Source organism: Anguilla anguilla, chromosome 15, assembly GCF_013347855.1.
Source record: "Anguilla anguilla isolate fAngAng1 chromosome 15, fAngAng1.pri, whole genome shotgun sequence".
NCBI lineage: Eukaryota > Metazoa > Chordata > Actinopteri > Anguilliformes > Anguillidae > Anguilla > Anguilla anguilla.
In genome coordinates this window covers 8,528,665-8,552,951 of record NC_049215.1, presented here as the reverse complement: position 1 = coordinate 8,552,951, position 24,287 = coordinate 8,528,665, and the positions used below count along the sequence as shown (strand labels likewise).

The 24,287-nt window shown below is 47.5% G+C and overlaps 1 protein-coding gene across 1 annotated transcript in view; it reads left to right on the top strand.

Moving 5' to 3' along the window:
- Positions 1 to 2,261: 2,261 nt before the first annotated feature.
- Positions 2,262 to 24,287, top strand: part of LOC118214560 (bromodomain adjacent to zinc finger domain protein 2B-like) — a 36,145-nt gene continuing 14,119 nt past the window's right edge. Inside the window, exons 1-18 of the mRNA XM_035394633.1 lie at positions 2,262 to 2,399; positions 7,269 to 7,457; positions 9,121 to 9,282; positions 9,887 to 10,080; positions 10,612 to 10,821; positions 11,194 to 11,622; positions 12,984 to 13,599; positions 14,494 to 14,751; positions 15,382 to 15,442; positions 17,458 to 17,566; positions 17,939 to 18,040; positions 18,630 to 18,852; positions 19,057 to 19,149; positions 19,361 to 19,422; positions 19,794 to 19,859; positions 21,601 to 21,666; positions 22,856 to 22,900; positions 23,150 to 23,182. Of these exons, the coding sequence (XP_035250524.1) occupies positions 2,264 to 2,399; positions 7,269 to 7,457; positions 9,121 to 9,282; positions 9,887 to 10,080; positions 10,612 to 10,821; positions 11,194 to 11,622; positions 12,984 to 13,599; positions 14,494 to 14,751; positions 15,382 to 15,442; positions 17,458 to 17,566; positions 17,939 to 18,040; positions 18,630 to 18,852; positions 19,057 to 19,149; positions 19,361 to 19,422; positions 19,794 to 19,859; positions 21,601 to 21,666; positions 22,856 to 22,900; positions 23,150 to 23,182 (3,054 nt within the window). The 5' untranslated portion in view covers positions 2,262 to 2,263. The remainder of the gene's footprint in view (positions 2,400 to 7,268; positions 7,458 to 9,120; positions 9,283 to 9,886; positions 10,081 to 10,611; positions 10,822 to 11,193; positions 11,623 to 12,983; positions 13,600 to 14,493; positions 14,752 to 15,381; positions 15,443 to 17,457; positions 17,567 to 17,938; positions 18,041 to 18,629; positions 18,853 to 19,056; positions 19,150 to 19,360; positions 19,423 to 19,793; positions 19,860 to 21,600; positions 21,667 to 22,855; positions 22,901 to 23,149; positions 23,183 to 24,287) is intronic.

Here is a 24,287-nt window from a genome sequence, read left to right as displayed (position 1 = left end):
TGCGTCGCGCGAGCCGCCTCGAACGTGCTGTCAGGAGCGCAAGATTGGTTGCGCGCCCAAGTCAAATTAATTTAGCCGCTCGTGGAGATTATGCAGCGTGCCATACACAACCGCTGTGCCACGCTGGTAATTACCTATAAAATCAAGCTAATTCTGATGCTAAACCCATTTTCATTTCTGATAATTAAGTCAGGGTTGGTTCCTTTAATACTGGAATGCACCGTTATTGTTGCAATCATCGGTGTCATGGTTATTTTTGAGCAGATTTATCATTTTTGTTATCAAACGTATTCGCTGCAAGTAATCAGTTTGTGGCAATGTTTAGGAAAACACCTGTTCACTATTCTTTCAGTTTAGTTCTTAGCTATTCAGGAAGTACATGAGTGTAAATGGGTTTTATTGTTTAAACAATGAATTACGCAAGAGGTAATTATTGCTTGTTCCGCAAATGAACTGTGCAGGTTTGATTCAGATATATACAGACGCAGGTTGATGTACGAAATGTGGCGTTGCTGTTGACTGGCAAAGATAAGGTTGCAGGTTTGAATCCTAAATATGAATCACTGCAGTTGGTACAATGAACCGTTTCACTACAACCTTCAAGAGTGTGTTTAACAAAAATAGTGTGAGCTGATTAGGCTGATGTGTGCGACTGCTTTCTAAGAAAAAGACTAATGAAATCTTTTGAAATAATGTGAGAAAACCCATATTTATGATTAAAGACAAACTGAAGCCAAAATGCACAGGCCTGTTCCTTTGATGTTGAAATTCTTATTTCATTTTGAGATTGATTGATCTGGACAGTTTACCATCTGAAACCTAATTGTATCAATAGAATGTTAAATGGATAATGTGAAAGAAGACAGTCCGTTCACCCTTTGAATTGCTAATTCATTTGATGTTAAGACGTTAAAATGACATCTCCCCCGTTTGCTAGTTAGCCCACTTTCGCTGGCACCGCACCTACCCTATGCTTCGTGTCGGAATATAAATTTGCAGACGGTAAAAGAGAGCACTTACTACACGCACCCCGACTCCTGTTTATGAAGGCGATATTCCCGCCCGTTTAACATGGCAGATTAATAAGCTATATGTGTTTTTGTGAAAACGCGAGAGCAGGCGGGAGGCGGAACATCGAGCGGCGGCAGCCGTCGCGGCGGGGAGGAAGCGGCCTCGGCGCGGGCTCCGTCCCGGCGCGTCGCTGGCGACTCATCAGCGCTGTTGGCGGGGAGGGCCGTTACTTGATATTCAGCAGATAGCTTTGTTTCCCAGATTTAATCAGCAATTCGGCTGCCGCACCGGAGGGGCGTCGCTGGGGAGGGCTAGAAATTGTTTATGAGTAATGATACAATAACAAAGACGGCCCACGAAACAGAACGCAGGGGCTGCGCGGCGAAGGGGCTTCACAGACACGGCGCTGCCTGCCGCACACCCCGGAACGAGTCGTATAAATAAATAAGGATTTAAACATTGCGTTTGTGAATTTATTAATTTTTTTTTTTAAGTGTCAAATTTTGATTCGGATTTCTGGACCCTTCCGTGGGCTGGTCAGAATGGGAAAATATTGAGATTGTGAGATTTTTGTACCTTTTACACATGAGTCGTGACACGTGTGGAAGAACTGGGGGAGGGAAACCTTTGTTATTCACACATTTGTGTTCGGGAGAAACATTCTAGCACTGGTACTTACTGCATGGTCTAACTGATGAGCACAGACACATTTTAAAACCTGCTATTTGCTTGTTAACGGCATCAGTTTTAAGCCGTGTCAGTTTTACAGCGTGTATTAAAGAGGCTGTGCTCAGACCTGCAAATCCTGCTGCTTTAGTCCCTCTGCCTGTGCCAGAAACACTCACCCTTTCAAACACACTGACCTTCCTTCTCATCACCAGCATTGTTTTCATGCAGCCAGATGCAATTTATTTTAGAACAGCAACTTCCTCTGGCAAAATTGTTGAAGCAAAAAAACTGGCGGGTTCCAGAGGTAGGCCTCTTTGTTTTGTCGTCAGCGATTTTGCATATCTGGTAATTAATGATAGCAAACTACTCCCCCCAAACTCCCCGAACGGTGACCTTTCAGAATCCCACTTTTAAAGAGAGACGTTTCAGGGGTTCGTGCGTTCGGGAGAAAGGAGGAGCGGGCAACCGCCATTGCTAAATGGGAATATTGTTGAGGGTAATTCAGATGTGAAAGCGAGAGTCGCAGTGGGGGTGTGTGTGTTTTGTCTCTGTAAGTGCGCTGATTGGATTGTGTTTGACAGATATGGAGTCTGGAGAGCGGCTGGTCTCCCCGTCGTCTGCTTCCTCCTCCTCCGCCGCCCCCTCCTCCCCCGCCCCGTCCTCCAAGAGCGGCCTCACACCCGGCCCCACCACCCTGGGGTCCACTCTCACCACCTGTGGTAAGGAAGCGCACGCACACACACGCACGCAGGCTCACTAACACATGCACACACGCACTTATGTGAATACAGAGACACACTCACATCTGCACTGGCTCTGATGGAAATGATGACATTCAGAGACATTCTCAGTAATGTGCACAAACACGCTCCCATATATGAACACACACGAACACACATGCGCACACACACGCAGGCTCTGCTGGAAACCAACACATACAGAGGCACTTACTCGCGCACACACTAATATAGACAAAAAGACACACTCACTCAAGCATGTACGCACGGTCACGCACTCTGACAGAATCCACCAATCCCGAAACACATCCACACAGAAACCAGTTTCCCCACCCCCCCACACAAACATGGAATATATAGTAGGTTTTTTTTCTTTTTTTTTATTCATGCACATGTACATCATCTATTACCTGCTTCCAGTCTCATATATCCCTCTCAGATTTGCTGTCATATGTGCGTACACGCAGCATTCACACTGCATTGCAAGAGAGCGCTCGCTCTCCTTGTCCACGTATGACAAATTTGAAGCAACATAGTAGCTGCTTGGTGCAAATTAATATGCCACAGCATTCATGCAAATTACGCTGCAGTGCTTTAGGTTTTAAACTGAAGTGTTTTGATGTAACGTTCACCTTCAACCGGGAGCTCTACTTGACTCTTTCCTCCTTATTTTTTTTTGAGACCGTTCCAGAAAAGAAAGACCCATTTCTCAGTGTTAATTACGTCTGTATCATTAAGCCCGAGAAAAAACCTTTTTCCCCAGCCCAGCCCCCCCCCCCCCCCCCCCCCCCCCCCCCACTTTTCAGACAGTTTGTGTGGAAATTGAAAAGCCCGTTGCATTAATGAATACCAAACAATTAAAAAGCCCTTTGTAAGATGTGCTCCCGCTCAGATGTCTCTTGACAACCTTTAGCTCCGGTTTAGCCTGTGTCATTTGACATTTCTGTCAGCCGCGCAGAAAGTGCGCGGCGGCTAACATCCCCCTGTTTTCTTTGAATACTAATTGTGGTCAAAGCCATTACGCGACCGGCGGCATTGATGCGTGAGCCGTCGGATAGCCCTGACCAGAAAATAACATGCAAATTTCCAAACTGATTTGTGATTTTTCCCCCCTTTTATGATAAGAAAAGCAGGAAACATTTCCTGTGTTTTTTTCCTTTTTACTTCATGCTGTTAGAATGAAGAACTCATTACTGCTTTTCTCATGCATAAAACATGTTATCCTCCTTCACCATACGTGTTCTCAGATTTTTCTAGATAAGCAATTTTGGACGATGCGCTGAATTAAATGGTGGAAGCGCGCTAAGTAACTGTGGTTACCCAGTGGTTTTGAGAATAAAGTCAGCTGTGATCTGATGAGGTTTCCATACCTATATGGCTTGTATGAAGTTGTAAGACAGCCAAAAAAAAAGCATCTCTTATTTTCTTGATTGCCCGTTTCTTCTGCGATCGAATTACACATGCAAACACACACTTGAACCCCCTGTAGCACTTACTTCAGTACCTCATTATCTTAGTCGCGTATATCTCCGAAATACTTTTCAGTTTGCATTATAAAATGCATTACCACGGCGGATTAGGATCAATTCCTCGGGATTGCAGTTCAGATTGAGGCGTGATAATAGAAGGAAGATTACGGCCCCGTGGATGTTCTTACCTTGTAAAGCGCATTCTTAATTTGCACTGACGCACGCACAATGCCAGATCCTGAAATTTTTCTAACGTCCAATAATGCACGTATATATTCCCTAAAGCATACATTCATTAAATAAAGTATGTTTCTGTGCGCGGGAATCATCTTGAATTATTTGAGCGTGAAGAGGAATTAAGTTCCTCTTTTTTCTTCTTCTCCAAAATCTATAAAAATGCTTACACGTGAGAATTTGGCGAGTCGCCTCCATTGAAAAATGGTTAAATGATACACGTGACCCCCAGGACTCCTGGAGGAAGAACAGAGCCGCAGAAACGCAGTGACGTCTTCCATTTCTGCTAGCTGTCAGATCCGTAACGCAGTTAGCAGCAGACTCTGTGAAATTACAGACGACTAGAAGAACACTACTACCTCCTTGGCTGAATCCTACTAAAAAACGGGCTTTTAAAGAAAGTTCAGTTTGACCCAGTGTGAGGCACAGGAAGCACTGTGTAATTTTATGTCTGCTTTGCTCTCCTGCGAAGCCTGATTTAATTATTCTGCGGCTTGAAGCGCATTAATATTAAAAAGGCATTTGCAGATGTCATTCCCCGTTACTTGGACAGCAGCGCTATAGAAACGGATGCCGGCCTTTTCGTATAATGCTTTCTCTCATTTATCTCGCCATCAGCTGCCCAACCCTCAGATGCCAGACTTTAAATATTCCTTTTTATTCTAATGCGATTCGGTGCGTAGATTCTCCATTTTGGATGTAAACGGGCACGAGGCCAGCACAATGAGGCCTTTTTGTACCTCCTGAGGAAAGATTTCCTTTCCTCTCGGCAATCCGGGATTCTTTGTTTCCCTCTCTTATGATCTCTACCCGTGGGCTGGTTCTTCAAGCTTTAGAACAAGCGGTTTCATAAGCTAAAATATATATTTTGCTATTCGTGTACCTCTTCAGAAATTGCCTTATTTCCTCCTCTGTATATTTATGTTCCGCTTAATATGTGCGGTTTAAATAAAGTGGGATGTAAGTGGGGATTTAATCAAATCTTCTCATGTTGCTATTTGTAAATCACACCCGTAGTGTTTGTGGCTCTCTTGCATGAGGGCTTTGCTTTTAATGAACTGTAAATGTAATAATATTCCTGACTCAAAATGGAGGAGAAAACAGACCTCCTGAGGTGGCTGTTTTTACTGCTTTATTCAGTAACTGGCCTATTTCCACCAGATAGGGCTTCAGCAACGAGGGTCGTGTCAAACTAAATGAGAACGACAACAAAGGCTTGCACAGCCATATATATATATGTGTGAAAAATGTTCATTAATAAAGAGCGTGTTACTGTGATATTTTCATATGTTATTGTTATTTGCGCGTGCGCATGCGGCTCCCAATGTTCTGTTGTATCGTGAAGCACACGACACATTCATGAAATAATCAGAGTAATGAAAGACAGAGTGGCATGTATGGATCAGGTCTATTCTGGGTGTGTTCCCGGAAGCACGGGCACCAGTGGCTCTATTAGCCCCCAGCGGTCTGGTTAATAGGCCGGTTGCAAACCTGGTGTCGGGCTATAAATGCCTGATCATAGCGGGAAGGAAAGTATGCATAAAACGGGGTTTCGGTGAAGGAACAAATTCCTCCCCTTGTTAAGTTTTGTTTTTATTATTTTATTTTATTTGTTTATTTTACTGGAGCGTTTTGGACACGCGCAGGCGCGTTTGTACTCGTTTGTAGCTAGCTACAGCAGGCTGGGAACTGGGAGCAGGTTTGAGGCCTACTCCCTTAGCCCTGATCTCCCTAGCAACATCAGCAATCGCCCAATCCATTTTTCACATCTGTATTTTCTTTTCTTTTTTGACATTGCTTTTTCCATAAAATCATTTCAAAACACAAATAAATAAATAAATCTGGACAATGTAGGTCTACTTTTGAGTGGAGGAAACGTTGACGCGACGGCGATGTCCTATTGAAACGTTAAATAGGGGAACGAGTAAAACGCGCGCTCCGTGTCTGATGTATACATTTAGTTATTATGGCGTTTGGAGAAACAGATCTCTCGGACTCCATTCCTCACGCCCTCCGCCCGTCCCCCGGTTCCCACAGCCTCCGCCGCGAAATAAATGAAATTCCCCCAGTCATCACTTTTTATGTGTGCGCATTACCTGGCACATTGAATGACTGTTGGAACAGCGTGCGCAAGCTTTTTCTCCATCTGTGCTACAAAATTGAATTTGCATGAAATATGTTTCTGCGCTAATGTATCTGACTGTGCTAGAAGACAATGCGCGGGGCTCAACATGCCAACGCTGACTGCTCGCGCTGACATTTTTATTCAGGAAGCGTTTATAAGCGAGCCGCGCAAACTTCTAGGTGCCGGCGGTGATTATGATGAAACGCACGGGCGATGGGAGTCTGTATTTTATTGTCTCTCAAAGATGTAAAAGTAGAAACCGCCATTGCGGACGTACAAGGACTCTCAAATTGCAACGTCTAACATATTGACTGGAATGCAGTTTTATGCTTTAGTTTGATGTGTCCGCTCAGATGACCTGATTTTGTGCCCCTCTGCTACACAAAACCTGTGTGTGATTTGTGTAAAGATAATGTGTAGAAATCGTGCGTACATTAAGAAAACACTGAATTACATTGCAGACTATCCAAATGTGCCTCACAAAATTCAAAGAATAATAATTTGCTGCAAAAAATAATTTACCTGAGCTTTTATTCTTAAAAAAAAGTACAACCTTGTATGTATATAAAAAGATGGAAAATGAATGGTTTTTTTCACATAGAATTTTGACCATATTTTATTTTGACCACATTAGCTAACTTCAGGTAATACTGAGTGCACATGGATTTTCCCGTTCATTTTCAAACACGCGCAAGTGCGCCGGTCCTGAAATATGCATGTTAAATTCCCTCAGAGCGAAATCCCAGCCTCCAGAATCTGTGTCTCGTATTTGTACAGCTATGTTTAAACAGATCAAGCAGAATCTCGAGAAGCCTCTGTCCTTCACACAGGCTAATGCCTTTATTGATAATGCATAAAACATTCTTCTACCAACTATAGTTTGTTAACTCTGTGGGGAGATGTTATGATATTAAACTTTAACATGCGTGGAGATGAATTATTTAGCTGCGGTATTTTTGCTCCTCGGAGCGTCTTGCCGTTAAATAACCGGGCGCTCCTCCGATCTGCCTTCCGTTCCTCCAGGACATCTGTTCCGGGCGGGCAGCGACCAGACCTTCAACCTGTCCACGGTCTCCAGCGCCTTCCCCATGCTCAGCCACCCGGCGTTCGGCCTGTACACCACCAGCTCGGGCCGGTCCGAGTTCGGGGGCCTGGGGACGCTCGGCGTGAGCGCGGCCTTGGCGGCGCACCCCCAGCTGGGCGCTTTTCCAGGTACGGGCACCCGCTCGCCGCCCCCCAAAACCCATCCTGGGCCTTAAATAACCAAACTCTTTCAACAGGTCATGCGCTGGAGTTGGAGAAAGACCACGCGGTGCTCAAAATCCCAATTCACACCCGGCTATCAGTCGGTTTGTTTTAGTACACAAACAACCAGAAACGACAAAAAAAGATAAAAATGTATCTTTTTGAAGGGGCCAGTCAATAGGTCCGCTTTTGAAAAACGCTGCATTCGCTATCTAGCAACAGAGGCCACGTGGATCAAAATACAGTAAAAGTGTAGCTGTCGGACACGAGAAGCGCTGGGCTGCTTTCATTTCTGAACGGCTTTAATACCGGGCATGAACGCGGAGGCTCACCGGCTCGTCTTCTCCGGAGGTACGGAGTGGGAGGGGCCTCGCGGAGAGCACGGCTGGCTCGCGTGGTCCTTGCAGTGCTCAGTCAGAGTGACTGACAGCGCTGTAGGGCGGTGCTTTATGGGAGGGAGATTCGCAAGGCGGGTGGTGGTCACGGGGACCCAGCGGAGTGCGTGGCGGGCGAAGCTTTTAAGTGTTTCCTGTGGTCTGCACGCACCTCTCGGCTGCCGCACGCAGTCACGCAGGCGGTTTCACGCGTGAACGTCACCTCGCTCATCTGTGAAGCTTCGCAATGCGGGTTCGTTTAAAATAAGCACGATTTAAGGGTTGTGGTGGTGAGAGAATTTAACACCCATTTAATCGCTAACTTTGTTTTATGTATGCATTCATAAATAGTTGAAAGTGAATTGACTTTGTTTGTCTCTAGGCACAGAGTAACAAATTCAAACATCGCTTTACTGTGTCTGATTTAGAATAGTAGGAGAAGCTGTGTTTTTGCAGCTGCATAATGTTTTAAATCTCATCTGCTTAACAACTGAGCAAACCTTTCAGAAGAAGCCATAAATCTGTAGTGAATTAATAATCATCAGCTTGTTAATAAAGAATAGAAATCAAAGACAGTGGAATGCAATGGTGGGCCATGCATATTGCAGCTAAACGGAAAGAACTGTCTGAAACAAATGATATGAAATGTCTTTAGACACGACCATGTCTCAAACATGCATGCAAAAATATATTTTATTGCCCAATTTCGAATGTGTTTCTCTCCTGTCTGTATCAGAGTGGTGCCTGTGAGCTCTGAAAGGTGATAGGTCACGCACTGTGTTTCTCTCCTGTCTGTATCAGAGTGGTGCCTGTGAGCTCTGAAAGGTGATAGGTCACGCACTGTGTTTCTCTCCTGTCTGTATCAGAGTGGTGCCTGTGAGCTCTGAAAGGTGATAGGTCACGCACTGTGTTTCTCTCCTGTCTGTATCAGAGTGGTGCCTGTGAGCTCTGAAAGGTGATAGGTCACGCACTGTGTTTCTCTCCTGTCTGTATCAGAGTGGTGCCTGTGAGCTCTGAAAGGTGATAGGTCACGCACTGTGTTTCTCTCCTGTCTGTATCAGAGTGGTGCCTGTGAGCTCTGAAAGGTGATAGGTCACGCACTGTGTTTCTCTCCTGTCTGTATCAGAGTGGTGCCTGTGAGCTCTGAAAGGTGATAGGTCACGCACTGTGTTTCTCTCCTGTCTGTATCAGAGTGGTGCCTGTGAGCTCTGAAAGGTGATAGGTCACGCACTGTGTTTCTCTCCTGTCTGTATCAGAGTGGTGGCGAAGCTCTGAGACCCACGGACACGGCTCCGCCCCCTTCTTCCCCCCGCTCCTGGGCCTGCCCCCCATGTTCGCCCCCCAGGTGCAGAACCACGAGCCCGGCCCCTTCCAGTCCCGAACCCCCAGCACCAACGGCCGAAGCAGCAGCAGCAAGGGTACGGCCTTCCAGAACCTTCCGCAAGCAGAAACGTTCCACAACATTCATATGCGGAAGGAGTGAATGTTCCTCACATTCCCTGTCTTTACTGTACACAAGGACTGAATGTTCCACAAACTGTCCCTGTCACTACTGTACGGAATGAGTAATAGCACAGTAAACGAGAACGGAAAGGGGCAAACTCCTCGCGGGCAAATTTATATTAAACATGTTTAATCGGCCCTAGAGGCAGATGTAAGAGATGTAATTGTATTAATCATTAATGCGAGCAGGTGTTCAAAGTTTTCACTGTGAATATGTTAACAAAGACTTCTGTGGCACGCACGCACAGATTTTTTTTTTACCTGTTGAGAGTGCTGTCACACTTCTCCTCAATACCACGTAATAAAAGTGAGCCTTTTTGCTGCTCGCATAAGCATCATCCCATTTGCACAGTGTTAGCTTTCATACTTGTAGTTCAGGTACCGGTTGTCCTTTGAGCAGCCATTTTCCGTTTGATTGTAGTCCGTAAGCTTGTTAACTGTGACATCACCGCCGTGTCATCGCCAGTACCCGGTGTACCTGCTGTATGGTGAGAGGCTTATTTCCGCTTTCAAACGCAGGGGTGAACGGAGCAGTGAACGGGGGCGGCATCCTGGCGTCCTCCAGGGGGAGCTCCACCCCCGCCGGTACCCCCACCCCGGCTCCGGCGCTCTCCGAGCGGATGAAGACCCCGAATTCGGCCGGCAGGGTCCAGAAGGGCAGCCCGGACGGCGGCCAGGCGCGGGAGAAACACGGCCACAAAACGAAAGACAAGGTGACAGGGCCCGCCCCGGCAGGATGCCTTCTCCGCACGCACCGCAGTGCATTGTGGGAAGGCGGAAACGGGCCCAGCTGAAGTGTGTGAACGTGTGACCGGTGTTGTGGTGCCGGTCGGATACCTGAGATCCAGACACCTGACAATGTAGCTGTTAAGCTTAGGCGGAGGAGGAGGAGGAGGTAGAGGAGGAGGTAGAGGTGTAGAGGTGGAGATGGAGATGGAGATGGAGGTGGTGGTGGAGGTGGAGGTGGAGGTGGAGGTAGAGATGGAGGTGGAGATGGAGGTAGAGGTAGAGGTGGAGATGGAGGTAGAGGTAGAGGTAGAGGTAGAGGTGGAGGTGGAGGTGGAGGTAGAGGTAGAGGTGAAGATGGAAGTGGAGGTAGAGGTGGAGGTGGAGGTGGAGGTGGAGGTAGAAGTAGAGGTAGAGGTAGAGGTAGAGGTGGGGATGGAGGTGGAGATGGAGGTAGAGGTGGAGATGGAGGTGTGGTGCGCTGCTCTCTCGACTGATGGCGCGCCTTCCTCTTACAGAAGCTGAGCAAGAAGGGGGCGGAGAGCTCCAGCAACAGCGACAGCGAATCGGCTTCCTCCTCGGGCACCTCGAGCGAGGGTGTGAGCAGCAGCGACTCGGAGGACCTGGGAGACGACGACGAGGACGACGACGAAGAGGATGATGATCAGAGCAACGACAGTGAAGACTCGGACTCAGAAAAGGAAGCGCGGGAGAAGAGGAAGATGAAGGTAAGCTGTGGTTGAGTTTACTCTGCTGATCAGTGTTGTTTTTGGCCATCCACAGCTCAAACACTGAAAGCTTTATAAAAATAAACCCTCACTGAAAGTTAACAGACAACAGTAAGTGTATATGAATTACTGAGCTTATGGCCTTTCAGATATTCACGCTTTTAAAATCAATTCAGTTGACATTTATGTACTAATACATGCAAAAATGTTTTTATGTTTTTATTGTGGGCAAATTAGCTTTTTAAATGTGTTTGTATATTTATTTATTTATTACGTGATGATAATAAAAAATTATATCAGTGATATTGGCATTTCCTTTGTGGGTGGAACTCCTCAGGATGCCTAATTTGCATAACCCCTCCCTCTGCCCAGGTGCTGAGGCGGAGCCCCAGCGAGGGCAAGAAAGAGGGGCCCCGGTCCGTGGAGGAGGAGCTGCAGGACCGGAAGGGCAGCCAGCCCCGCGTCTTCCCCGCCGAAGCTCCTCCCCCTGCCCACCTCCCCCCGCAGCCCGCCCCGCTGCTCTTCCCCGGCTCCAAGGCCCAGGAGGAGAGCGCTCGGCAGCACCACCAGAGCGTCATCCAGGCCATCGGGCTGGCGGCCAGCTCCAAGCCCCTGGCCCTGGTCACCCAGCCGCGCAGGGAGGCCCCGCCCAACTGCCACGCCCCCGCGTCCATGCCCCTCTCGCTCGCCCTCTCGCCCTCGCCCAAGCGCGCCGCCCCCTCCCCCGAGAGCGTGCGGACGGGCGGCCGCCACCCACTGCAAGAGCCCCTCTCTCACATCGCCGATTTCAGACTGAAGCCTGTGAGTTTGCCCCGCCTCAGCCTGCTCTGCCCTGCCTTCCCCGCCCCGCCCAACTTCGCCTTGCCCCGCCCCGCCATGCCCTGCCCTTTAGCTCAGAGCTGCAGCATGGTACCTAAGTCTGCACTGCAAAGACCATCTTAAGTCTTTCAGTCTTATATTTAGACTTAAAATCTTATTTCAATTACTTTGTTTTTTTTTTTTCTTCTAAATTTTTAAATAATATTATTAAATAAGATGAGGTGAGGTATTTTAATTTCAATATTTGACAGTGGGATAAGAAAAATTAACCTGTAATAAAAATAACTATAAACAAGCTAATATTTTCTACCTGAGAAAAAAAATGATTTTAAATCTTGTAAGACTGAAGCACTTAAGACAGGCTTTTTTGCAGTGTGTGTGTTTTATGCCAAGTTCAGCCGCTAAATACACACACGCACAGGCTCGTTTAAAGTTAAAACCAATTCCCCCCCTCCTCCCCCCCCCCCACCCCATTATTTAAGGCGGAATGGCGTAATTCTTTTTTGTTTACGTTATTATAATATCTGCGGTTATTCGATGACTCTCATTGTTTCCGACGTGAGGATTTTGAAAGGTCAGTGGCGTTTCGCCGAAACGGAGAACGAAACGTCTGAGGGCTGTTGTCGGCGGTTTGATTGCGTTTCGGGCGGCGCAGGCCGTGTACATGAGTGGAAGTGACAGTGCATTTAGCTTTATTGGAATTACGGCACCAAAGCAGACAAGCAATTAACCGGGTACTGCTTCAGGAAGCTGGCTGTTATCAAAGGGAAAGAATTCTGCTTGTTTTTTTTATCAACGCAATTATTGTCGAGGAGTCAAAAAGCAGCCCTTTTTGTGCGGTCCTTGTTGGGTAAGAGTGTGTTGTGCGGTCGCAGGAAGACGATTGGTTTCGCATTAAAATCCTAGATAACTACGTCGGGGTAGGCCTCTGGGTTTTTGCGAAAACATGATAAATCCAAACGAATTCTTTATGTCTGTCAAAGATGTTTCCACGAAAGCCTATAAAATTATGCTGCGAGCTGAACGCAAGTGGTTGATTATTAATAGAATTATGGCACATGCTCTCGCTTCATAAATGGTTGATAATTGAGTTGATTTTAATACACAAAATATACGCAAGCTAACGTTCGTGTTATTCAACACAGCGCCGCCATTGTGTTGTATCTATTTTGCTGCACTCAATTATTTCCAACGGTAATGATTTGACACAGTTTCTTAGGAAATGTGAAATGTTGTACTTTAGCCACCTGCTTTTCACAGTCTGCATTAATGTGGACTGACAGCTCCTGTAATTGCATGTTTCACCCCCCCCCCCTCCCTTTTTTCCCTCCTCTCTTCTGCAGCCTTTTCTTTCCCCGGAGCTGAAGAAACAGCAGGAACTCTTCAAGTCCCAGAAAACGGGGGCGACGTCGCGCCTGTCCCCTCCCAAACCGCCGCTCGGCGGTCACAAGCTAGCGCCCCTGGCGGACAAGCACTCCAACCTCTTCCTGTCCAACGCCCTCCTGGGGCAGCACCGCAACGGGGTCATCCAGACCGCCGTCCAGGAGGCCCCGCTGGCCCTCATCACCAAGCCCCGGGGCCAGGCCGGGGGCCCCGACAGGCCCCTCCCCCCGGCCCCGGCCCCCGGCGCCGGCTTCCCCTCGCCGGTCAACCTGAGCACGGGGGCCAAGGCCCCGCCCCCTCCGGCCGTCGTCTCCGTGGTGAGGGCGCGGCCGTCTACCTCACCGGGGCGGGGCGGGAGCCCCGGGGCCCCGCCCAACGCCGCCGCCGCCGCCGTCGCCATGGCGAGGGCGCTGTCCCAGAGTCACCTGGCGCAGTCGCTGGTGGAGATGTTCCGCGCGGCCGAGTCCGACATCCCCAGCAGCAAAGACTCGGACGACTCCGCCGAGGACGAGGAGGAGGAGGAGGAAGAGGAGGAGGAGGAAGACTCGGACGAGGACTCGGACGACAGCCCATCAGGTCCGTCCCGAGCTTCCCCCTCCTCGCTCAGTGCAAAAAATATAAAGCGTCTTAAAAAGCGTTCAGTCTTATAATCAGACTTAAAATCTGTTTTTTTTTTCTCAAGTAGAAAATATTAGCTTGTTTTAAGTTACTGTTGGCTTGACAAGTGAAATTCTCATATCCCATTGGCAAATCTTGAAATGAATCAAAACTGTCTGACCTCATTGGCAATATCTTTGTCTTATGTTGCGAAAAAAAGAAACAGAAATAAGATTTAAAGTCTAAATACAAGACTAAAATACTTGCTGAGGTTGACTTACTGTTTGGTTTTTGCATTGCTCTGGCTGTGTTCTGCATGTAGTCTCCCAAACCTCTGACCTCATGGTCTGGGTCCAGCCCACGCTGCAGCAGGGACAGACACGCCCGGGTCTCAGGCAGACATAGGTCATAATCTCAGAGGGCGGGGCACAGAGGGCTGGCCTGTTTGAGGACCACTTTGTCTCCTCACTCACCCATTTCCCTGTGTCCCCTTCACCAAGTTGATGCAATTCGACAATTTTGAACCGTTGAACCAGTGAACGAATCTTGAACCAACATACCAATAGCTTAACTGCTTTTGCCAGGCTTGTAGTGGGGAGGTACTAGCCTGGTGGGAGAGGTTAATTTGAGTGTAACTCTGCTATTTGATCTGATTCAGCTGTAATTTAATACTTGCCCTAAATCATGCTTAGTGTGATGGTTTGATAGAATATTACTGCGAGTGATTCCTTCAGCTGGCTGTACAGTGCCGACAGTCCCCTGGTTATTGCTAGAAGTTTATTGTAATTGTATGTAATTGAATGCTGAATGCTAAATGCTAAATGTGAGTTGCACCTTAATTCCACCTGATCGCTTCCCGCCCTCTCCTCGCAGAGTCGGAAAGCAACCTGGAGAGCAACTCGGACGGGTCCGAGGAGGACGCGAAGGACTGCGGCGCCATGGAGACGGACGCCCAGGGGGAAGACGCGCCCCTCAAACTGGTCAAGACCCCCTCCTCGAGCCGCTCGGCCGACTGCTCCCCTCTCAACCTCATCAAAACCCCCAGCTCGGCTGCCCCCCCGGGGGTCGGCACGGGGGCTGCGGCCTATCACAGCGCCCCCTCCTCGTCTTTCTCTCTCGCCACGCCTCCAGGTAACCACGGAGACCGGGCGGACCTCACTCCGACGCGGCCAGTACTGTCAGAGGGCCGATAACACGTGCGCTGCTCCTGTTGATAACAACACCCATGCAGAGCAGGGTCTAATAAACCAATGTCTGCTGTCATGTAGAGATGACAAGCGTGAGATAAACATTGTAAAAACTGTGTCTACAAATTGGTGCCGCTGAAGTCTCTCTCCCAGCCCTGCCCCACATTATAAAAGGACACGCTTTCAGGACAAAAGTTTCATCTTGCAGTGCAGTCCAGCTTGATATTCCCTCACAAGCGAAAATGACCTAGCTCTGGAAAGGAGGCGAACAAACATAAGGAATTTCCACTGAGAGACCTGTGCCGGATAGCATTGAGTTAATTTCCATTAAACACTGTGCCACACTTGTCCAAATGTATATACATATACAGTACTGTCGCTGGAGGAAACCCAGGGAAGTTTTAAACCCCAGGCCTGGAGAAACTTCTCTGGTACTGAGCAGATTAACCCAGCAGATCAGTTCAAAGGCCGAGGGGCTCTTAGCATTTTATTGGGAGCGGGCTTTTAATTTGGCACATGTGGCTCTTGTGAGGAAGAGCGTTCGGGAGGCTAACGAGTGACCGCTCTCTCGCAGGGTCCGGGAAACGGCGGAGGGTGACGGACGAGCGGGAGCTGAGGATTCCACTGGAACTAGGGTAGGCTGCCTGGAAACCACGCCCCTCAGCGTGTATTCAGGATGGGTTAGGTTTGCACGTTCGGCAACGCCATCATTGGGTGTCACAGACACACCGTCACTGTCGCTGTTGGAGACGGGATGCAGTGGGCGTTTGATTGGTTGAACTTTGGCCACGTCCTAAATCGATGAGGATTGTTTCTTGCTGCGGGGACTCTTCTCTCCATGACTTGGTGTGAGCGAGGGCACAGAGATCTTAGAGGATTAAGTGCTGCAGGGACCTCCCTCCCTTTCCACAAACCCCATTTTCCAGATCTTTCCATTAATCGGGAAAATACAGATTTTACACTGAACAGTATCTCTCTGGGACTACTATTATTTGGCTTCATTGCTGAAAATGGTCTTATCTGCTTTCAGAGTGAAAACGCTCTATGTGTGTGCCTGTGACATATACTGACACTCTGATTCAGGTTGAGACATTTAGGTGATGAAAAAAAATTGACTGTTCAATCAGGAAATATCTGGAAAAAAGAACGATTTAGAGGGTGGAGGTACAGGGGTGTTAGCTCTGACAGCTCTTCTATACTGACGGGTGCACAGATTCGCTTCCTGGCATAGCGGGAAGCATTGTATTTGTGAATCTGTTGGTCGATATGGAAACTCTCTGATCTCTGGGCTGCAATTAAATGTTGTAAGCTAATAGCATAAGTTAAGGTTTTGCGTCATCTGTAGTTTTGAACGCTCCAGTGACTGACCTATCTTTCCTGTGGAGAACAGTCACTACTTTCCAATTGCACACGGCTATTAAAACCCGACTGTGGCGTATCTACATAACATACTGTCTCAAACCAGAAGCAAACCAGCCACACAAGCAAATGGAGCTACACTGTGCTTAGTTTCTATTGGCACCAGTGTCTGAATATGTCACAGTCTAAACCTGTGCTATTAACCCTGGTTTTAAACAGGTATGGTCTCAGGTTTCTCTGCCTTCAGGTGAGGCTGTTCAGGTAGTGAGAAGTTCCTGCTAAGCCTCCCTCCAGCATCACATTTTATCACTCCTGACTTACCTGTGTCATAATATGAGCAGAAACACCAGCGGCTGTGGTCTCATTCACAATGGATCTGTAGACACACATACTGCAGGGCATGTATTTCTGGGTGTCTACAGAGAGGACAAACACTTAGGTTTTCATTGATTTGGCAGTGTTTCTTTGTATGTAAATTATCTTAAGGCCATTTTGTAGTCACCACAGAAGTCTGCAGGGCCTGCATAGACATAAATGACGTCATAGTGGATCCTGAGTAGTTGTCTGGCCAGCGCAACAATGTTTTTTCAGACCTGTCGTTTTACCTACAAGTGTACCCTGTGTCATACTTCAACTTTTTCTCTGAATGATGTCATTGTTTGGAATTTGTGCGCAAAAATGATGGGAAATGTAGTCCATAGAGGGGAGCATTTGTATGCTTTGAGTATGCTGGACTACGGAAAGGCAAATGTGCGCGGGCAGTCCGTGTGCGTACGTGCCTGCTACCCGTTTTCAGCGCACCGCGAGCACCTATGCCCACCGCAGTCTTATTTGGATACTCACAAATCTGCTCTTGTCCTGGGCAATTATGTGTCACCTTCACACTTGCACCCGCAGAATTGAGAATGATATTATAATAACGGCTCCACTTTGGTTTATGGCTCAGGGTAAGTGGGTAATGATGTGGCAAAAAACACGGGGACAAAAAAAACGTTTCCCCCGGAGCCTGTGGGTTGCCACAGAAAGAACGAAGTAACAGCTAACAGTAATGAAGCGCCGCCAGAGCTGTAAATATGGTACTTTAAAGGCAATAATAATAATACTAATAATAATAATAACAATGATAATAGTTATAATGATGATAATAATAACATTTTGCCCGCAGTACTAGCTCTTGGTTCTTGGTCTGAGACGTGTCTGTGCCGGTGTGCTCGGTCGGCTGAGGCGTCGCGTGTTGATTGGAGGGAAGGGTCATGTGACCGTGACCGTCCCCTCCCCTCTCTCTCGTCAGGTGGCAGAGGGAGACGCGCATCCGGACCCTGAACGGGCGCGTGCAGGGCGACGTGTCCTACTACGCCCCCTGCGGGAAGAAGCTGCGCCAGTACCCGGACATAGTCAAGGTACCCCCCCACGCCCCCCCCCCCACCTGCCCCCGCGCCATTTCACCCGCTGCTGACTTGATGGAAGAGCTCACATGTGTACTGCTTGCTTTGTCTGCTTGTGCTAGCCGCTGTAGTACCTCTTATAATAGCTAGCTGCATATAAATTGATGGAAAAAAAAAAAACTGAACGTGATGGTAATGATGTGATTTATGATTCACAAGTCAATGTGCCAGTGGATTGTCCCCAGAGCTTGTTGAACCCGCAGCCAGCCCTTCTAGCCGCCAGCTGTCGCCTGTGCAGTAGGGTGCTTTCAGTGTCTCGCATTACAGCCTCTCCCCTCGAACGCTGGATATCCTGTCTCACCAAAGCCATTATCTTCTCTTCTGTAGTATCTATCCAGAAATGGAGTAAGTGACATCACGCGCGATAATTTTAGCTTCAGTGCAAAAATCAGGGTTGGTGACTTCTATGAAGCCAGAGATGGATCGCAGGTGACTGTTTTTATATCTATTGCCAGTTTTTCTCAGTTCTTTTTTTCTAAAGCATAAAGTGTAGGGATGCTCCATCCTGACCCGTCGCCCCCACCCCAGACCCCTCCCCCCATTCCCAACCTCCCTCCACCTCCAATCCCCCCACCAACCCACCCTCCCACCTACCCCCCCCCCCCCCCACCATCAGCGTAGGGATGCAGTTTATCTCTGGGAATTTGTGCTAAGTAAGGAAGGGACAGAGGCGGAGTTAAATGGTGCAGAATCATGAGAGTGGCAGGCCCAGAGCCCCCTCTGAGAGACCGCGTCTGGCCCGCCCACTAGCGCATCATCTGGAGTCCAGTGAAACCAAACGGCAGCAGATGCTGTGTCCTCCTCTCCCTCCAGTCAGCTCCCCTGTACAAAAGAGAGGGGCGGCAGACGCACTTAAGCCCAAGTAGAAATGTACCAGGAGCAGCTTGAGCAGTTTAGAGAGTGTGCTGTGTGTAAACGGGAGGAGGGAAATGTGATGCTGCAGTTTAACGTTGGGGGGTGTGGGGGGCGAGGGGCGAGGGGCGAAACGCTGACGCGGGCGTCCCGTCTGTGTTAGCAGGGGCTGCAGTGGAGCCTGCTGAAGGGGGAGGACGTCCTCCCCCGCATCCTGGCCATGGAGGGGCGGAGGGGGGGGCGCCCCTCCGCCTCCGAGCGGCAGCAGCAGCAGCAGCCGGGAGACGGCCCCCGCTCCCGGCGCAGGAAGGGCCGGCCCCCCAACGTGGGCGAGGCCGACGCCCCCGGCGCCAACAGCGCCAAGCTCCTCCGCAAGCTGGAGGCCCAAGGTCAGCGATCCCGCTAAATCTGCCACGTTTACATCACATAATAGCGATGCTGATCAGTGTGTATTGTCCCTGTCAAATAAATAAATAAATAAGGTGAAGAGCGCCGCCCTGTTGCCCGCGTTCTGAACCGCGCGGTCCTTCTCGGGAGTGACCCTTGCCTTACCCCCTTCTCCCCTGCCAACCACCCCCCTCCCCGCCTCGCAGAAATCGCCCGGCAGGCAGCTCAGATCAAAATGATGCGGAAGCTGGAGAAGCAGGCCCTGGCGCGAGCAGCCAAAGAGGCCCGGAAGCAGCAAGGTGTGTAGCGCACCGTCTGCGGCACTGCGGCTAATACACCATGTCCTCTGCTTCTCCGTGGTGAAACCACAAACTTTACACCCCCTTCCCCCCCCCCCTCTCTCTCTCTCTCTCTCTCTGTCCCCCCCCTCTCCCTCTCTCTCTCTCTCTCTCTGCCCCCCCCCCCCTCTCTCTCTCTCTCTCTCTGCCCCCCCCACTCTCTCGCCTTCAGCAATCATGGCTGCCGAGGAGAAGAGGAAGCAAAAAGAACAAATCAAGATTCTGAAACAACAGGTACGGGCCCTTCTCTCTTTAGCTTTCACTTTTATGAATACTTCATCACTTCTTTTTCCTATAATTCTTCCAGTGAACAATACACTAACAAAAGTCTTTTGTTAAAAGTTGGAAAATTATAAATTTGCAAGGAAAGTACTCAAATCCTTTTTTAGAGGAACGTCTCTTTTTTTGAACAAAAATTTTTGAAGAGAACGGAAACATTCTGCATATTCAGAGACAATGTTTGAAAAAACTTTGAGACTAAACTTCCATCTTATACTAAACTAAAATTTTATACATATTATATTTGCATTAGTGAATGTTATATTCAATATTGTATTAATGTACACATATAATATTTAATTCCATTTCCTTCTGCATTTTTGCAGGAGAAGATCAAACGAATTCAGCAAATCCGAATGGAGAAGGAGCTTCGGGCCCAGCAGATTCTGGAGGTGTGTTGGAAAATGGGCAACATTCGGCAGAATCGGAGTTAAAACATGCACTTTCTTGGAATGGCCATCTTACACGTATTGGGGTTATTTCTGAATTATGATGCATTCTGGGTAATATCCATATAAAATTATGCAAAATTCTAAATTGGTTTTAGTGGAAGGCTATTGAATATTAGGAGTCTGTTCTTGCCTTTTCAGACCATGGTTGAATTGTACATAAATGATTCTTTTTTTATCTGACAATAGCAACAGTTAAGCGTACGGAGGTGGAAAAAGCTATTTTCCATACACATACAATTATCGAAGCTCCAAAGTGTTTTAGCGGGCCTAAATCAAATTTGAACTGACACGGTTGGCGAGCCATTCTCAACAGGATTTCTCACAGCTGTTAATCACATATTTAAATGCACATAATTTATTCTTCTGCAGTTTTTCCCTGCTTTGTAAGTCCCGTCTTTTTTTTTTTTTTTTCCAAGACCTGAAATGGAAGAGTTCAGAGTTGATCATGAGTTCCGAAGATCTGAACTAGATTTACTGTAATAATTTTCCCCAATTCTCCATTACTAATTGGGCTTCTGGAGCTCCAAACGATAGGAATTGTTCACATTTTAGGGAATTTACAAATGTGAGAATGTACGCAGATTAGCAAATAATAGGAAGGGAAGAGCTGTGTGACAGACACACACACACACACACGCACACACATATTTAACAGAATAGACACATGCATCAAAGACTTGGTTTTCAAATAAATTACAACTTCAATTAGGTGTTTCATTTAGTCTTTCCGTCTGTGTCTCTTATTTAGTGAGTTGCACAAATGTAGAAAATGCATTGTTCCTCATTATTACATACCAGCAGTGCAGTTTTCTTCACTCCTGTTTCCTCATAGAGGCCACCATGCTGTAACTACTCATAGATAAGGGTGTTTGTCACGGAAAATATAAGTCACAGAGCAGTCACAGCAGAGTTGTCATGGAGTATAAAATTAGCAATGTTAAATAGTGCAGCAGTGGGAAACAATCAAAATGACATGCACAACTGTAGCAACAGCAACAAATGCTTGAAGTTTCAAAAAAAAAAATCAGCAAGCATGGTTTTTGCCTTTAATTAAACAAAACATTGTTATAAATTGAGCATGACTAAAATAATACATTTCTTTCAAGTGTGTTTTTGTATAAAATGTTTTTGTGTTGCAATTTTTGAGTTTTCGATGGAGCACCTGTTGTCACTGACAATGTTAGCAGAACAGAGGAAGAAGCGCTGGGCATCAACACTGTTGACAGGGGCCGTCAAGCATCAGATTGCAACCACTGTGACAAGGATGGGAATCCTGATCCCGGTGCATTCCAGAATCTGTTTACATTGTCACACTTTGTTTCTCCCTGCATTTGGCAACACGGTTAAAAAGCTTAGGCCTATAGAAATAATAAAGTTGACTATTACCATCCAAAAAAATCACAAAAAGCCCTTAAAACAGGGTAATCATTTGAATGGCCAAAAATTGGCCAAGGAAATCGGTGAACTGCCATAATATTGGAAAATTTCACAGAATATGTGACAACCGCAACTTCCGTGACAAAGACTCGCTCGTATTATTCATACTCACGGACACCCACAACTCTGAGCTGAACAGATACGTCTATTCACTGCACACAGAGCGAGGGACGTGTTCGTGACAGATAAAGTGACTCAGTGGCTTGGTTGTGCAACTTCTCGGCTCGTTTTTGTGTGTACACAGGCGAAAAGGAAAAAGAAGGAAGAAGCAGCAAATGCCAAAATTTTGGAGGCTGAGAAACGAACAAAGGTTAGTTTGAATGGGCTGCGAAGGCTCGAGGGGGGAAAGGTCGCTGTTGCGCTAATATGAACGCTAACGGTCGCTTGTTGCAGCGGCCTGCGTGTCCACACTCAAAGTTCACCCCTGTGATTGCTTGCACTGCATAAACTCATTCAGGCTAATGCAGGGTGTGGCTCAAAGACAGTCTTCCGTGTAGCTTATTTCATTCAGGCAAAGGGAAAGCAGAGAGAGTGACGGATAGAAATGGTGTTAAGGCTCGCTGTGCTGACACCCAGAGAACTGTAGCACGGCCACTGTAGAAGCAACCACCATTCGTACCGAACTGGCTTCTCCTAGCAGAAGACTGTTATCTGGCTTTCATCAAGTGCAGAGCGGACATTTGCTCTCACGGGTCATATTTTGTTCCACATTTGTCGAAAGGTACCTGAGCTAAATGCTATGTGCTAGCAGATTATAGGCACTTGATTCTGCTTGTGCAGTGCAGGCTCTCACTGTACCTGCAGCTGGCAACTTTATCAGCCGTCGAAATGTTGCGAAAGCATTTTGAAAATCGTGACACCCATTCGCCCTGCCCACAGAAGCAGAGGCACTGCCCCACACCCCACACCCCAACCCCCTTCTCCACACACCTCATCATGAATGCACATCAACATTTATAACTATGACTCCTCCGCAGGCAGGATCTCCGACTGACTACTACTATGTCAGTCTGTGATCCTGGAATAAATAAAGGAACTAGTTCTGTCCAATTCTCTTTTTTTATTTTTGGCATTAGACGGTGCCGGCGATGCAGGCATGGGTTTTCCACCATTGCTGAAAATTCTCAACATTTGCAGCTGGCTGTATGTGCTGTTGTGTGAACGCACAATGTCAATCTCATTGTCGACTGGCTAACGACAACCGGCCTATCACTTTGATTGGTTCCCCGTTGTGAAACACTTTGTTTTGAGGATAAGAACTTGGGCCGCATCCCTGGTTATAGAATGCAGAATTTGTGGGTGTAAACACAATGCATGGTGCTGGAGTTCTGCCATAGCAGCTCTCTCTGTGATTGCTACCCTGCATGACCGTTCCCTTCATGATCTTTCTAAAAAGAGTTACCTACTGCAGCTGGCCAATTTTATAAAGCTTCAGTATAAAGCTTTAAAATATGAGTTGTTTGAATTGAGTTTTTTTTTTTTTTTTGCTTTTCTTGAAGGAGAAGGAGTTGCGGAGGCAGCAAGCTGTCATGTTAAAGCATCAGGTAAGTACTCGCCATTGCCCCTTTACCTCTAACTTTATGCTTGAACTATTTTCCTGATTTTAAAATGATTTGGAAAGAGGGCTCTCTTTATAATGCCTTTATTAAATCCTTCATGGTTTTTTCTTTGGGTAATTTCCCTACTTTTGGTATGAGGGTAATCTTGCGGGTGTTTATAAACTTGGTTTTTTTTATTTTTTTTATAACTCTGTGATTTCTGTCTCATAATGCTTTGCCAACTCTTTCTCCCAGGAGTTGGAGAGGCATAGACTAGATATGGTATGGGTATGTTTATTTTCGTACATCTAACACCGCATCGTGAACTGGTTGTGATATGGTTGTCATAGCAGTGCATAAAAAGCGTAGCTCTGGCTGCTGTCATACTACATTCTTCTGCATGGCTTTCTACGGCAAACGTGCGTCGTATACATCTGCTCTGTGTGTGCCCGGGAGGCAAAGGGGGGGGGGGTCCCTTAGAAATGGCCAATCGGCTCGCCTCTCCCTCAGAACTGTACCTCCCAGCACTCTCATGGTCTTGAAAGAACACGTGTCGTGTGCAAAGTCATCCATTGCATTGTTTTTTTTGTTTTTGAGTGACTGCGGAGCGCTTGATTTCTAGCCCGGAAAGTAAAGCCGGAGTCTGTCTAAAGAGCCTAACTTTCCCTTGCCTATCCGATCTCAGTCTTGTGCTGTATCTGTCCATCGCCCATAGCCGCTTGGTGCATTTTACTGGTTTAGCCCCAGTTCGGGTCTCAAGGGACGTGGGCTTCTATTCATTTAATGTGCCATAGTTGAGATGTACCCCTATATTTTGCTGATCCCCTGAACTATAATAGCCAGCTGATGGCCCATGGCAGCATTATCACCAACCCAATCCCATTCTGGTTGAAGCAGCACCCTCGAAGTCAGCATGAGACGTTTGCCTCCTGGTAAACTTAAAGCTGCTTCATTATAAAGGCACCTCATTCAAACCTTGTTATTTGGAGGGAAGGGCATTGTAAGTGTGTGCTTTCATCTGCATATCACTTTTATCCCGTTTCCTCTTGTTAACCGATTTGACTGTTTTATGGACTCACGCCTTCTTTTGTCAGAAGCAGGTGTAGAGTAAGCCGGGCCTGCGACAGGCGGCCATTTTGCTTCGCGCCCGCCGGCTAGCGCAGCGGCGTCGGCTCCGACCGTAACTCCCCCCGCCGCACGCTTCTCTCTCGGCCCTGTCCTCACACCCGCTGCTTCCCCCCTCCCCCCCCTGTTATCGTGGGTTGTCGTTACGTCGACATCCAAAACCTTCAACTAAAACCGCACACCGGCCTGAGCATTATTGACCCGATTTTCTCCTTCCGTTCCTTTTTTTCCCCCCCTCCTCCTCCCGCTAAATGTGCTTCGTTAAAAG